At 39.7% G+C, this 16936-nt stretch overlaps 1 protein-coding gene across 1 annotated transcript in view; it reads right to left on the bottom strand.

The window, feature by feature from the left end:
- The window catches only part of SLC1A7 (solute carrier family 1 member 7), a 93270-nt gene extending 80627 nt beyond the window's left edge, over nt 1–12643 (bottom strand). Inside the window, exons 1-2 of the mRNA XM_074961716.1 lie at nt 12415–12643; nt 11020–11099 (exon numbers count right to left, since the gene is read on the bottom strand). Of these exons, the coding sequence (XP_074817817.1) occupies nt 11020–11099; nt 12415–12555 (221 nt within the window). The 5' untranslated portion in view covers nt 12556–12643. The remainder of the gene's footprint in view (nt 1–11019; nt 11100–12414) is intronic.
- Nucleotides 12644–16936: the final 4293 nt, after the last annotated feature.

Below are 16936 nucleotides of genomic sequence, written 5' to 3'. Positions count from 1 at the left end.
TACAACACAGAATACAATATATATGAAAAGGTAAAAAAAAATCCAAAATATTTTATAAATGTCACTTGGTATTCTATTGTTTAACATTGTGATTAAAAGTGCAATTAATTGTGATTAATTTTTTAAATCACAATTAATTTTTTGAGTTAATCGTGTGAGTCAACTGTGATTAATCGACAGCCCTAAAAAATATGTCTCATGTTTAAGTCAATTCAGAGAGATGAGACTTTTTCTTGTGTTCTGGGTAGGTAGGGAGGTGACACTGGCATAGTATAAAAAATACCCTAGAAGATCTTATTGAAATGTGTTTTTAATGCAGCTGAATGAGTGTGAACATTCATGTTGTCTAGCTAGCAATTAGACATTTACATAGCCTTCTAGAACAGAGCCATCTGCTGGGGGAAGCCATGTAGTACAGAACTAAACAGGTCAAGGGACTACTTATTTATACTGTAATAGTTTCTTGGTAAATTTAAACACTGGGTCAGATACTCAGCTGGTGTAAATTAGCATAGCTGATCTGGGCTCACATTTCTTAAACATATTAGGGGGCTCATAAGCATTCTCAGTTCCCAAAAAGAAAAGGAGTACTTGTGGCACTTTAGAGACTAACCAATTTATTTGAGCATAAGCTTTCGTGAGCTACAGCTCACTTATTCGGATGCATAAAACATTCACCTCAGTTACAGCCATGTATGCGTGTGCTTCTCTGAATGAGAAACTGGCCCCAAGATTTTTACTGTAATATTTTGAATATAATTAGTAAATATATTTTGAACTATTAATAATAATTATTATTATTATTACTTGCATTGTGATAGCACCCAAAGATCTCAATCAGGATCAAGCCCTATTATGCTATCAACTCGACAAACACAAAGTTACAGACAGTCCCTAGCCCAAAGAATAGAAGTCAGTGGAAGTTTTGGCTGAATAAGAACTGAGTAAGGGAGACAGATCCTCTGCTGCAGAATATCCTCCCTGGCCCAAATTCAGTGGGTGGATCCACCTGGTAGAGTGGTGTAAAGGGCCAGAGCACAGTCCAGGTTTGGGGTTACTGAATTCCAAGATCTGGCTCAAATCAGTTGTCTGTCACAATCCGCTCTTCCCTGGTCACTTAATATTCCCATTCCTTTTTCTCTTTAAGAAAATAAAAAGATTTTAAACTCAGTGCCCTATGTGTATATGTGCACACACAGTGTACAACACAGTAGACAACTACAGCATTGGTCAAAAGTGGATTTGAATTAGTGACCCAGAGGTGAAAGGCTCTGTAGCCCAATTACCAGTCCCTCTGAGCAATCCACTCCCCCACCCCACCTGGATAAACTGTGGACTTTAACATATAACTCGAACAATATTGCTTCTATAGGGCAGGCTGAAGATGCTCCATATCCACAAAGAAATAGACTAATTTTAAATGTATATGTAAATTGTTAAAAAAAAGAGAGCATATGCCTTAACTTGCTGATTTTATTAAATATATGCATGAGAAATGTTGTTATAAAAATGTACAGTTTTACAGAAATTTAATTATATTTCTGAAATTACTTATATTTGTAAAAACAAGTGAAGTTATGGTGTACAAATGCATGATTAGTTTATGTATGAATATGGGCTCTTGTTCTCCTGAGGTGAACAGAGGAGGAGGCAGGGTCCAGCTAGACTCTGTGGGTATGTCTACTCTGCTAAAAAGACCCCCAGCAGCAAGTCTTAGAGCCTGGCTGTACAGATTTGGGCTTGTCCTACGGCACAAAAAATAGCAGTGTAGATGTTCCCACTTGGTCTGGAGCTCGGGCTCTGAGACCCACTCCTTGTGCCAGGTTTCAGAGCCCAGGCTCCAGCCCAAGCTGGTGTCTACATTGCTATTTTTAGCCCCGTAGCAGGAACCTCCTTCTATCCTTGCCTCACCCCTTCCCCACATATAATTGACCTTTTATTTTCAATTTTCCCCTGAACACTTCTCTTTTCCTTTGTCAATTTTCCCCTGAACACTTCTCTTTTCCTTTGTCTATGCCCTTTGAGTCCCCTCTATAACAATTATATATTGTGTATAACTATATTTAATTCTATAGCAGTACTGACAACCCCAAGGTTTCAAAAATAATGAAATCAGGCTCCCAAATAATTATGAGATGGAGTTAAAAACCACGAGATTGTAAAAAATATTAATGTTGGTGTGCTACAGCAGTGCCTCCTTGAACACCCTCATAAGTGTGTCTGCCTCAGTTTCTCCTTTCAGAATCCCCAATAGCTCCACTGCAGGCTCTCTGCTTAAATAACAGCTCTTTTGAGGCCCAGTTTATTACCAGAACATAGTTCAAAAAGTCCTCAACAAAAGTCCCAAACTTAGTCCATTTCCCACACTCAATGTACATAATGCTTAAAACCCTACTCTTCTCAGTGGGGACCACACCACACACACGCAGCATCTCTGCTGGGAGTCCTTCTGTACCATACTCCAGTGTCTTCTGCCAAAGTTAGATTCCTTGTCAGTTTTCTTCTATCTCTCTGCTAGGACGGCCACTCCAGGCCTTCCAGCTAGAATGGAACCCCACTTTTCCCAGCAGGAACCCCTACAGCCTCTTTGCTAGGAGATCATCCTCACCAGCAGAGCATCCCTCCCTATCCTTGGCCTCCTCATTGTTCCCCTGGGTTCAGCTTTCTGGCACTAAGACATCAGCAGGTGAGCCGCACTGCTGTTCCCCTGTCTTCATCCTCTCTGGCCCTCGGCTTTGACTCTCCAGCTTAAAAATCGGTAGGCAACTCCCTCTGTTGCTCTCTGGCCTTTACTCTCTCCAGCCCTGGCTCTCTAGCTTGGGGAAGTTAGCCAGAAAATGCCTATTATTATTATTGCTCTTCTATCATCATGCGTCCTATGGAACCACCTACAGTTTCCTTCAGGGACCTTCCAGAGTCTCCCGGGTCTCTCACCTGCCTTTTTCCTGAATAATTGAGTCTGCACGCTAGGGCAACCCTAACTCACCAGGTCTCTCACCCTCTAGAGCCCAGCTGCCCTCTTTTAAACCCAACTGGGAGGCAGCTGATGAATCACAGGTGCACTGAGCCTACTCCCTCTGAAAGGGCTGGCATCACCCTGTGACAGTTGGGTTCTGTTTATTTATTTTGTTGTGTTTGAGCCTTTAGGATTCACATTTTTAAGCTGTTCTGTGCAACCATGAGACTCAAAACTTATTTTTGTTTTTAAATGAAAGCTGAGATTGTGATATATTCACCTGACTCTAGGAGCTGGTGCTTTAAGAAAAACACCAAATATTGCAAGAGATACTGGCTCAGATCCTACTCTGTAGTTTGGCCGCTTTGCTTTGCACCACCAGCAGCTTCTGGCCCTATATACAGGATAGCTATCCATGGAAGGACCACCCCAGGTTGGGAGGGCCATCCAGTGGGATAGTGTTAGTATAGTAGCTCCTACATGTCCTCACTCTACTGTTGTCAGCATAGGGAACATGGCAGAGGTTTTCTTTCCTATATCCTACTAATCTTTGGCTGTTATAGCATCCCTTTTGGGCCACCGGCAGATAGAATGACTTAGAGTAGATAAAAGGCTGTTCTACATTATGCCAAGGAACTGCACTGGCACACAGCTGGCCCAGAACTGCGGGAGTGCAAAGGTCACCTTTGTACCCCTGTCCTGAGCTGTGCTGTGCATTTCTCAACCATAACTAAGGAGCTGGGCCATTATGTCTACTGTTGTTATTAAACCATTTGCTATTATTTCTATAGTGCCCTAAGTGCCCATAGAGCTGTACAGCAGGAGACCTATCCCAAACTAATTACAGGTTACCTGTCCAAAAGAGTTTACAGTCTAGGAGCACAATATAGAACATTACAACATGAAATCAGAGTGGAACATACTTATTATCAATGTGTGATATAATTATATTTGGTATGGGGAAAATGTGATAGCATGTATGTGCATGAGGGGCTTGGAAGGATTAGATTTTTATCAGTAAATGTTGGTAAATGTTGATATCACCACACACAAGAACATAAGAATGGCCATACTGAGTGAGACAAATGGTCCACCTAGCCCAGTACCCTTTCTTCTGAAAGGTGGTTGATGCCAGATGCTTCAGAGGGAGTGAACAGAACAGGGCAATTTATCCAGTGATCTACCCCGTCATCCATACCCAGCTTTTATCAGTCAGAGGTTTAAGGACACCCAGAGCATGGGGTTGCATCTCTGACCATCTTGGTTAATAGCCATTGATGGACCTATCATCTATGAACTGATCTAATTCTTTTTTTAATCCAGTTATACTTTTGGCCTCCGTAATATCCCCTGGCAATCACAAGGGTGTGCATTGTGTGAAGTACTTCCTTATGTTTATTTTAAATCTGATGCCTATTAATTTCATTGGGTGACCCCTGATTCCTGTGTTATGTGAAGGGGTAAATAACACTTTATTCACTTTCTCCACATCATTCACGATATTGTAGACCTCTGTCATATCTCTCCTCAGTCATCTCTTTTCCAAACTGAACAGTCCTAGACTTTTAAATCTCCCCTCATATACAACCAATTCCGTACCCCTAGTCATTTTTGTTGCTCTCCTCTGTACTTTTTCCCAATTCTAAAATATATTTTTGAGATGGAGTGATCAGAACTGAACGCAGTATTCAAGGTGTGGGTGTACCATGGATTTATACAGTGGCAATATGATGTTGTCTGTTTTACTATCTATCCCTTTCCCAGTGGTTCCTGACATTCTGTTAGTTTTTTGACTGCTGCTGCACATTTAATAGGTGTTGTCAGAAAATTATCCATGTTGACTCCAAGATCTCTTTCTTGAGTGGTAACAACTAATTTAGACTCCATCATTTTGTATGTATAGTTGGGATTATATTTTCCAATGTGTATTACTTTGCATTTATCAGACCTAGTACAGACTCTGCTATTTACCTCTCTCCACTGTGCAATCTGGATGTTTATTCCTACCCTTTGTTTCCTGTCTTTTAACCAGTTACTGATCCATAAGAGGACCTCTTATCCCATGACTCTTTACTGTGCTTAATAGACTTTGGTGAGTGTAGGGGCAAGGTTGTGGAAGATTGGCAAGGAGCTAAGTGGTGGACTGAGTATATGACTGGAGGTAAGCGGAGGATGCAGGCAGTTTCAATGAACTTTGTCCGAGAGACCCTGCCAAAAGATATTGCAGCATAGCTCAGCATATTTTTGCCTGTAAACGAGTCAGTTTATGTAATAAGCATAAATCGTATATATAAGAATGTAACCAGCTGTTGACCCCATGTAACCCCGAGATAAGCACGGAAAATATAGCGCCGCAGAGAACTCCCCCCTGGCGGAGTCCTGCCTGGTCAGGGAACGGCCAGAGTCCCCTGCAGCCCCTCCGCGCATCCTAGGGGCTCCCCACGCAGATTGGAGCCTAATTCTTCCTTCCTTCAATAAAGCATAGTTTACTATTCTTAGGCCTGAGTGTCCTCCTTTCGCTGGTATCTTCCCCCCCAGCCCTTGCGGGCACAGTGGGGATCTTGCCAATGGTTTTCTGAAAGTCCAAGTACACTACTTCTACTGGATCACCCTTGTCCACAGGTTTCTTGACCCCCCTATCCCATGACTCTTTACTGTGCTTAAGAGACTTTGGTGGAGATCTTGCCAATGCTTTTCTGAAAGTCCAAGTACACTACTTCTACTGGATCACCCTTGTCCACAGGTTTCTTGACCCCCCTCAAAGAATTCTAATATATTGGTGAGGCATGATTTCCCTTTACAAAAGCCATGTTGACTGTACCCCCAATATATTGTGTTCATCTATGTGTCTGATAATTCTGTTTTTTACTACAGTTTCAGCCAATTTGCCTGTTACTGAAGTTAGGCTTATTGGCCTGTAACTGCCTCTGGAGCCTTTTTAAAAAATTGGCCTCACATTAGCTATCTGCCAGTCATATGGTACAGAGGCTAAATCATAGGTTACATACCACAGTTAGTAGTTCTGCGATTTCATATTTGAATTCCTTCAGAACACATGGGGGAATACCATCTGGTCCTGGTGACTTATTTCTGTTTATCAACTTGTTCCAAATCATCCTCTATTGACACGTCACTCTGGGACAGTTCCTCAGATCTATCACCTAAAAAGAATGGCTCAGGTGTGGGAATCTTCCTCACATTCTCTGCAGTGAAGACCAATGCAAAGAATTCATTTAGCTTCTCTGCAACAGCCTTTCGCACCTTGATTGTCCAGTGGCCCCACTGATTGTTTGGCAGGCTTTCTTCTTCTGCTGTACTTAAAAACTAACAGCAATTTTTGTTGTGTCTTTTGCCAGTTGCTCTTCTTTTTTGGCCACCCTAATTATACTTTTAAACTTGACTTGCGAGAATTTATGCTCCTTTCTATTTTCCTCTGTAGGATTTAACTTCCAGTTTTTAAAGGATGTCTTTTTGTCTCTAACCGCCTCTTTTACTGTTGTAAGCAGTGTCAGGGTGAGCTCCACCCTGACATCTGGTGGTGAGGTGTGGCAAGTTGTGGAAAAAAAACTTTAGGGGCTGATCTCATTTGCATAGGCACACCCACCCCGCCTAGACTGAGGCCATAGCTGCCCAAATGGTCACTTCGGCTGCTGTGGGGAAAAAAAAAGCGTCCATGCAGCTTGAAGGTATTTTACTCTTGTGACTGTTCCTTTTAATTTCTGTTTAATTAGCTTCCTCATTTTTGTGTAGTTCTCCTTTTTGAAGTTAAATGCTACTGTGGTGGGTTTCTTTGGCATTTTCCCCCATACAAGGATGCTACATTTAATTCCATTATGGTTGCTATTACCAAGAGGTTCAGCTATATTCACCTCTTGAACAGATCCTGTGTGCCATTTAGGACTAAATCAGGAATTGCCTCTCCCCTTGTGAGTTTCAGGATTAGCTGCTCCAAGAAGCAGTCATTAATGGTGTCTAGAAATTTTATGTCTGCATCCCATTCTGAGGTGACATGTTCCCAGTTAATATGTGGATAGTTGAAATTGCCCATTATTATTGGGTTTTCTGTTTTTGTGGCCTCTCTAATCTCCCTGAGCATTTCACAATCATAGTCACCATCCTGGTCAGGTGGTCGTCAGTATGTTCCTACTGATACAATCTTCTTATTCAAGCATGGAATTTCTATCCATAGAGATTCTATGGTATTGTTGGATTCATTTAAGATTTTTACTGTATTTGACTCTATGCTTTCTTTCACATACAGTGCCACTTCCCCACTGTGTGACCTACATATTTTGCCTACTATCATGCCTACATATTTTGAATCATAGAACTGGAAGGGACCTCGAGAGGTCATCTAGTCCAGTCCCTGCACTCAAGGCAGGACTAAGTATTATCTAGACCATCCCTGACAGCTGTTTGTTCAACCTGCTTTTAAAAATCCCCAATGACAGAGATTCCACAACCTCCCTAGGCAATTTATTCCAGTACTTAACCACTCTAACAGTTAGGAAGTTTTTCCTAATGTCCAACCTAAACCTCCCTTGCTGCAATTTAAGCCCATTGCTTCTTGTCCTATCCTCAGAGGTTAAGGACAATAATTTTTCTCCCTCCTCCTTGTAACAACCTTTTATGTACTTGAAAACTGTTATCATGTCGCCTCTCAGTCTTCTCTTCTCCAGACTAAACAAACCTGATTTTTTCAATCTTCCCTCACAGGTCATATTTTCTAGACCTTTAATCATTTTTGTCGCTCTTCTCTGGAGTTTCTCCAATTGGTTCACATCTTTCCTGAAACGTGGCGCCCAGAACTGGACACAATACTCCAGTTGAGGCCTAATCAGTGCAGAGTAGAGCAGAAGAATTACTTCTCATGTCTTGCTTACAGTACTCCTGCTAATACATCCCAGAATTATGTTTGCTTTTTTTGCAACAGCGTTACACTGTTGACTCATATTTAGCTTGTGATCCACTATGACCCCCAGATCCCTTTCTGCAGTACTCCTTCCTAGGCAGTGATTTCCCATTTTGTATGTGTGCAACTGATTGTTCCTTCCTAAGTGGAGTACTTTGCATTTGTCCTTATTAAATTTCATGCTATTTACTTCAGACCATTTCTCCAGTTTGTCCAGATCATTTTGAAGTTTAATCCTATCCTCCAAAGCACTTCCAACCCCTCCCAGCTTGGTATCGTTCACAAGCTTTATAAGTGTACTCTCTATGTTATTATCTAAATCATTGATGAAGATATTGAACTGAACCAGACCCAGAACCGATCCCTGCAGGACCCCACTCGTTATGCCCTTTCAGTATGACTGAACCACTGATAACTACACTCTGGGAATGATTTTCCAACCAGTTATGCAGCCACCTTGTAGTAGCTTCATCTAGGTTGCATTTTCCTAGTTTGTTTATGAGGTCATGCGAAACAGTATCAAAAGCCTTACTAAAGTCAAGATATACCACACCTAGCGCTTCCCCCCTATCCACAAGGCTTGTTACCCTGTCAAAGAAAGCTATCAAGTTGGTTTGACGTGATTTGTTCTTGACAAATCCATACTGTTATTTATCACCTTATTATCTTCTAGGTGTTTGCAAATTGATTGCTTAATTATTTGCTCCATTATCTTTCCAGGGACAGAAGTTAAACTGACTGGTCTGTAATTCCCCGGGTTTGTCCTTATTTCCCTTTTTATAGATGGGTACTATATTTGCCCTTTTCCAGTCTTCTGGAATGTCTCCCGTCTCCCATGACTTTTCAAAGATAATTGCTAATGGCTCAGATATCTCCTCAGTCAGCTCCTTGAGTATTCTAGGATGCATTTCATCAGGTCCTGGTGATTTGAAGACATCTAACTTGTCTAAGTAATTTTTGACTTGTTCTTTCCCTATTTTAGACTCTGATCCTACCTCATTTTCACTGGCATTCACTACATTAGACATCCAGTTGCCACCAACCTTCTTGGTGAAAACCGAAACAAAGACGTCATTAAGCACCTTTGCCATTTCCACATTTTCTGTTATTGTCTTTCCCCCCCTCATTGAGTAACAGGCCTACTCTGTCCTTGGTCTTCCTCTTGCTTCTAATGTATTTGTAGAATGTTTTCTTGTTTCCTTTTATGTCCCTAGCTAGTTTGATCTTGTATTGTGCCTTGGCTTTTCTAATTTTGTTGCTACATACTTGTGTTATTTGTTTATATTCATCCTTTGTAATTTGACCAAGTTTCCACTTTTCGTAGAACTCTTTTTTGAGTTTTAGATCATTGAAGATCTCCTGGTTAAGCCCGGGTGGTCTCTTGCCATACTTCCTATCTTTCCTATGCAGTGGGATAGTTTACACACACAAAACAACAAAAAATATTTCCATTGATAATAATCCAAATTTACAGATGGGCAAAGTAACAAAAAATATTGCTTGAGAACTAATTAGAGTTTGATTTAAGAATATTTATTTTGTATATTTTGACATGTGGTGGTGACAATTTGGGTTTTAACGATTATAAAACTTTAATTTTTTGAATCACAATGTCTACTGTCATTGTACTGTCTACAATGTCATTAAATAATTACTGTCTGACTCACTGACGTCTGACACCCCCCACATAACTTCCCACAACTGTGAAAACTTAAATAAATATAGAAAAAGGCACTTAAAATAGACGGATATTATCCATTGAAATTATTTTAAAAAGTTGAATTTTGCCAAGCTTGGCAAAGGCACTATATAAAATTAGTTATGGTATTATTTCCAGAAGGGATTAATTAAGCTGCAAGTTCATCAGGCGTGCTATTTTCCATATAATGCATGTTAGTTTACACTTGCCTTTACTGATTAGGAATGCCTTGGCAGTAAAAGCTATGTGAGCTTACATAATACTGCTCTGCTAACATTGGACATATACAGTGCCTCCAAACTAAGAGACAAATTAACATTAATTTTGCTCTCGGCTGTGGATAAGCTACCCTAGTCTTCTTTGTGAAAATGAATGTACATTCCAATGACCAAAAAAAAAAATTGTTTTCAGTCTGGAATCCCATTCCTCCTTATTATGCTTTTCATTTCTCTTAGTACGTCTGACTGACAGGCCCAGAGCAAGGTTTGGCAAATATCACTGTAGAGATTTCATACCTACTTTACAGTTTTCTCTCAATAAACAAAAGGTCTCCAATAAAGTCATTTTTTATTTGAGTGAGTTTAAAAGTGATCTGGAATAAACACCACCACGCAGCCAGGACATCAGACACTATACATTTGTATTTCACTGTCTCTTGGAAATAGACAGAGCTAATATTTCGAGCACATAATCTAGTCTATATAATGCTTTTTTCAAAGCATTGTGGGCCTGATTTTCAGAGCAAACACAACTCCAGTTGAAGTTAATACAAAACACATGCTAGTTTAGTGACCACATATATTCTTTCATTATACTATAGAATACCAGGGGTAGAGGGGACCACAGGAGGTCATCTAGTCCAACTCCCTGCTCAAAGCAGGACCAATCGCCAATTTTTGCCCCAGATCCCTAAATGGCCCCCTCACAGATTGATCTCACAACCTTAAGTTTAGCAGGCTAATGCTCAAACCACTGAGCTATTCCTCCCCCCAAGTCTCTCTATAGCAAGTCTCTCTCTCAAAATATGGCAAAGAACTGTAAATTAACTGTGATGTTTTGTATGACTTGCAAGTTATATTTTTTCAACTGATTAGATTTAGCTTATGGTATAGTGGTTGATTCATACTACATTTTAATTTGTTTAGTTTCAATAAAAAATCATTTTTTTAAATGAAAAATATAAGTTCATTTCAAAAGCTAGTTTGTTAGCAAAACAATATTTCTGTGAGTTATTTTGGCAGGATGTTCCTATTGATCCAGAACCCTCTTCAGCTAAAGCCAGGTTTTTCTAACCATGTTCATAAATCCGTCACAAAATATTAATGCATGATAGCGCTTTCTACAATAGTCTTTGCACGTACACAACAACTTAGTTACAATGTAAAGGTGGTTTTGTTGCCTCATTTAGGACACTAGATCTATTATTTTGAGCAAATTGTCGCACTCACTTACCTTGAGACAACCAGTGGTAGAATCAACATTTTCAGCATCCTCATCAATAACTCCCCGGGGAATTGGAAATAACTAATTTCCTACAAATATATGGAGAGATGTGTTTATGGTTTTGATGTGTAAGAGTCTCTTTCTTCACAAGGCACCTTACAGCTGCTGGTAAAACTGAATGATCTCATAAAATTGTACGATCGGTTTATATTACTTGCAACTACTGCATATCATTTCAAGTGGTACAGATGGAAGAAGTTGGGGAAATTTTTTGTAAATGACTAGGACTACGTAATGTGTTCTGACTAGGGCTATGTAACGTGTTCAGGAGAAAATAAAATAAGCTTTGCTTCACTCAGGGACTCTTTGAAATATTGTGGATCTAAAAAAAAAAACAAACAAAAAACAATTCTGCCTTAACAGTACAATGAAATAGGTGCTAGTGAGAATTCGTTAGTCACAGACACCCGTCCTAATGATCAGTAATATCTCTATCCCCTTCAGTGGTTTCTCCATATTAATCTAATTGTATTGTGCATCTGCGTGCCAAAACAGTCAAATATATAGACCCTTTATGGGCCACAATTAATAGGTTTCGCTGCATAACCTCTTTATTCTGTATTTTGCCCATTTCACTCTATGTGCATGAAGCTATTGTTTGGACGTAGAAGATTTTCAACTCAGGGCCAGCAGCAGAATATGACAAAATTGGTTTAATGATCACATATTTTTGAAGTACCATAACTTGTTTAAAATATTAAAATGTATATTCTTAGGGAAAAATTTGTTCAGCAATGCATTTGTCACTGCCTGTCTGGTCTGTCAGGCTATTCTGGATAGGAAGAATTCAGCACCTACAAACAGATTAGTAGAAGTGTTTGAAGAGAAATCCCCTGGTGAATGTAATAAGTTGTGCTTTTATTAATGGGACATCCCAGTTCAGTTCTTATAAAATATACTCAGTGTGAAATAAATATCTGTTACTCTGGGTATGTTAACCATAAAAAGTTCCCTAGTATTTTCATTGGAAATACATGTTCTAATACAAATTCAAATAGAATGTACTCTGACACCAGTTAACATGTTACACTGTTACCATTTCCATATAGTACAATGCAGTATTTCATTCAGTTTCAAAACCCTGTATTCATACATGCAACATCACAATGTGCTTCTTCAGGTAGACTTGCAGTGTCTTAATGACAGTTTGTCCAGCATATATAGCATAAAATCTATGGAAGGACACAAAGAAAACAAGGTAGGCGCCTATCAAAATACTACCACACTAACAAATTAATTGTTATCTTGAAATACCCATCCTTGAAGTTCCATAGGTTGTTTTATCTCCTCTTTTGCTACAGAACTGACATTTTCTGCCCAGTGTCACACTCATTTGTTACTGACCTGCTGAGAGAGCCGCCTGGTCCTGAGGAAGAATCCAAGAAGACATCCCACTATGACAGACAATACTGACAGAATGAGCAAACCATTTCTTTTACAAACATCCTTGACCCGAGCCAGCATTGCATCAAATGCCACTGCCATGCTGTCCTCAGTGCTCTTTGGAGAAGAATCAGCATCCCATGCAGAGAGACCTCACTAGCTTCCCTTGTTGGAATAGACAGCGCTAGCTCTGTATAGATCAGATCAAAGCACTTCTAGGACTGCTTAGCTGACCAGCAAGGTCACCCCTCTGCCAATAGCTACCAAGCATGCAGCTGGCATTATTGTTCCAAATTAATACCAACAATCCTATTATTGACTACATCATTAAGAACCTGGAAGAAGATTAAGGAGCTCTGGAAAATTAGAACAGAATGTAGTAGTATTTCTAAAACACGAGTGAGTCAGAACAGAGTGACACTCACATGAATGAAAAATAATGTTTTCATGCATTCCTTAACCCTTGAAGCATGGTCTCCTAACATCCAGGCCTAGAAAGAAGTAGTGAAAGTTATGCATTTAAATGGACAGAAAATATGTTTTTCATACAGTACATATACTAAAGGGCAGGGCAGGTAACACTTTGAACTGGACTATCACAACAGGTCAGATCAGGTGAGACTGAACTTCATTAACTAAATCAGGTCTGGTTTTTGCTTTTAGTAAATGTGGTTAGCAAAAGGCTGGGCAAATACAATGATAAACTGCATTAACAAACTGAATATTATTGGAGAAAAACATAAAAGGGGACTCGACAGTACTTCACATTTTTTATCTTGGGAGTGAAATGATTTCACTTTCCCCCCTTCCACTGTGTTGATTAGAGCAGGGGCCAACTTACTTTCAGAGGATTATCAGCCTAACCCACATGGATCTTTCCTTTCCTTTGGTATGTCTAATCGTCCCATTCATTCAATTCCAATATAGATTTTTATGCAGTATAATGAATGTCTTGTAAAACTATACTATCACAACCATCCACTAAACTATAGCATACCATATTGTTAGTACAGTGTTTGGACCATAACTCTAGCATTCTGAAGTGTTTCTATAAACAATCTATAACACTGTACAGTATACTTGGGGGATTCATAAGATTATATTTAGCACTGTATTATATTATAGATGAGCACACTACACATGAGCACTGTAGAAAAGCCCATGAGGAAATTAATAATTATGTATTCAGTACAGAGTTTGTATGGTAAATATGGCATGGGGCCACACACTGAATGATGAGACCAAAAAGAAATACTGAATATAAATAAATAATATAAAATAAACAAATAAATAAACCATAAATATAGTAATGAGCAGTGAGCAGCATCCCTCCATCTTGTGCACTGAATGAGGCTAGATCCCAGAAAAAAAAAGTGTGTGTTTATGTAATTAAAGACTGTATCACAATTTATATGCACAAGAGGGCCAAATTAAGGTTGCACAGGCAACCTTAATTCTGGAGTAACCTAACTTTTGGGTGCTTGACTTTGCAATCTTAATATTCTTTTAACAGATTTTTTTAAAATATAATTTCTTATATTTTTAAAAAATCAAACAGAAAAAACAGAAATTTTACTATGTGGAACCATATTGATCCTCACACTCCACAGCACACACATTTGTCACTTGAGCTAACAGTGCAATCAATAGCAGGAGCAGGTTGTTATCTGGGATGTGGGCCAGCAACTAGAGGGGGATGTGACACACACTTTAGCAGTTGGTTTTCACAGTTATTTACCAGACAGAGGAGTAATGCTGAGACTCAGGAATCCTGGATTCATTTCAGGTTCTGGAAGAAAGTGTATCTAGTGGTTACAGACCCTTCTTTTCCACCCACCCCTAGTATGTGTCATAACAGCCTTTCTCTGCCTAATCCCTGCCCTCACAGCCTGTCTCTGTCCTTGCCACTGCCTCTATCCCCCACAAGCTTGTCTCTGCCCACTCTGCCCCATCCTATTCCACCTCTGTCCTCCTTCCCCCAGTCTGTCTCTGCTCCCATCACCCTATGGCATTCCAGTTAGGCAGCTTCCTCCTTCTCCATGCAGCCCCTAGGCACCAGCAGCAGGATCACTTACAGCACAGAAAAGACAGTTTCCCTACTCTCAGTTCCTGCACCTAATGTTACAGTGACTCCTCAGTGCTTGGAGGAGCAAATGCAGAGAAAGTTGTGCGCAGACCAGGTTTGGAGCATGTCCAGTACAGACAATCATCTGAGAATTTAGCTCCAGGCCAATGGGAGCTGCTGGAAGCGGCGGCCAGTATGTCCCTTGGCCCATGCCACTTCCAGCAGCTCCCATTGGCTTGGAGCAGCGAACCGCGGCCACTGAGAGCCACAATCGGCCGAACCTGCAGACGCGGCAGGTAAACAAACTGGCCCAGCCCGCCAGGGGCTTTCCCTGCACAAGCAGTGGAACAAATTTGGGAACCACTGCTCTACAGCTTTACTTGGATATGATATTCAAGTCCTGTTCCAAACTGTTGTGCAATGTTGCTGTGCTCTGACTATTGTCATAAACCATCCCAGAGATGGCTGCATTTCAGGAGCAGTTCCCATATATACAGTTTGTAAGGCTCTTTAGAACCCTTCTAAAGCAAAGGCACTTTCTAAATGTAGGTAATTAAAAATCTGCTATTACTCATCCAACACTTAAGTCTCCTACCCCCCCCACAATCCATCTTCTACGTATGTGCTTCCATGAATTGCTAAGTCTCTGAAAACACACCTTTTCTACGTGGTACATCTAGGTCAAGAGGCTTCACACCAATCTGTAATAACAGGAAAATAAACTATCCAAAATGAAATTTACACTACAATTATGTACTGTAGTAGGGAATGTAAATAAAAACTTAAGTCTGGCATATGCTATAATTAATAAAATGTTAGCCATTCACTTGAACACTGATATCATATCTGTGTAATGGTATAACCATGGTATGTTGTACCAAACACATACTATATATGGGTTCAGTTCTCAGCCCACCAATTTGTTATATGACCTTGGGAAAGTCTCTTCATGTCTGTAAAATGGGGACAACACTACTGCCGTAACAGGATCAGAGTGGTGAAGTTACTTGATCCTACAAGGTGCTGAGCACCTTCAGTTCCTGTTCACTTTAATGGTAATTGAGGGCACTCAGCACCTCACGGGAGGCATTCATCATCTTGAAGGATGGTATCTTAAATAGGTGTAAAGTATTATCATTATGGCATTTTCCTTTCGTGATTTACACTCGGGAATTTTCCTACTTATACCTTTCTTTTAAAGAGACTATCAATTTTAAAAAAAATCACATTTATGACTGTAAATGTGCTGTTATTACATGTAGCACTAAAGATTACTATAACTTAAAGAAAAATATATATTGTAATTTGTTTATGTTGCACATTTGAAAATACTTTTGTGTGTGATGACTTTCACTGTTTCCCCTGTATAGTCAATGAATCAATTTCCCCTTTTATTCCTGTGGGTCTTTCACAAAGCAACAGGGTAGAGAAAACTTTAAAACAAGAAAATGTAGTTTAAAACCACAAAAACTGGAAGGGGGACTAAATGGCAAGAATAGTTCCTGAAACTACTGTTAGGTTAAACCTTTTTTTAAAAGCTAAAATTTCAAGTCAAAAGTGCCTCTTTAATTATTGATATTTTCATCCTGTGAACATTTTAAAAACATTTTTGAGGCTTCTGTTATATAAGAAGTTAAGAAAGCGGCATAGACACCAAGATATTTTCACCTTGGTAATTTGATTGATGAAACTACTAGTGAAGTACCCATGACTAATTCCTTGAGGTATTTAAGTGACAGTACAGCCCCTGAGATGGAACTCAGAGATCAGTGTAACATTAGTGACCTGCACCTATCTCAGAAGTAACTCAGTCTTAGAAGGTTGTCAGTAAAATTCCTTCAGACAGCAGCAGGAAAAGATGGGGGCAAAACTGAAAATAAGTGGAATCTTACAAATATTAGAAAAGAGATTTTTCAAAGTACAGAAGCTTCTCTTTTTGTGGATTTTTAATTTGCTGTGGGATGCATTCACCCTTATGAATACTTCACTCATCTGCAAGAATATGCTGCTGTAATTTTAGCATCAAAGATGTTAAGAGATGGAAAAGGCCCATTACTAGCAGATCATCTTGCTCACATCCTTACCTATGGAGGATTACTCTTAATACTGTACCCTGTTGTGTCCAGTTACAATATTTCCTGTCAAACATACTTTCAGTTTGTCTTACTTTTCTGCTTAGGTATGCTCCAAATTAATGCATAGGATTGTGAATAAGTCTTTGCTCTATTCTCAATTCTGCTACTGACTCGTATGACTTTGGGCCAGTGACTTAATTGTGTAGTGCCTCAGTTTCCCCAACTGTAAAATGACAGGCTGATACTTCCATACCTCGGAGGGGCAGAGTGAAAATTAGTTTATTCATGTTTGTACAGCACTCTAATATCCTGGAATGGAAAGCTCCAGGGAGTGCAAGGTATT

This window comes from Natator depressus, chromosome 8 (genome assembly GCF_965152275.1).
Source record: "Natator depressus isolate rNatDep1 chromosome 8, rNatDep2.hap1, whole genome shotgun sequence".
Taxonomy (NCBI): Eukaryota; Metazoa; Chordata; order Testudines; family Cheloniidae; genus Natator; species Natator depressus.
The sequence above is the reverse complement of the archived record's forward strand: the minus strand, read 5'-3'. Positions and strand labels throughout refer to the sequence as shown.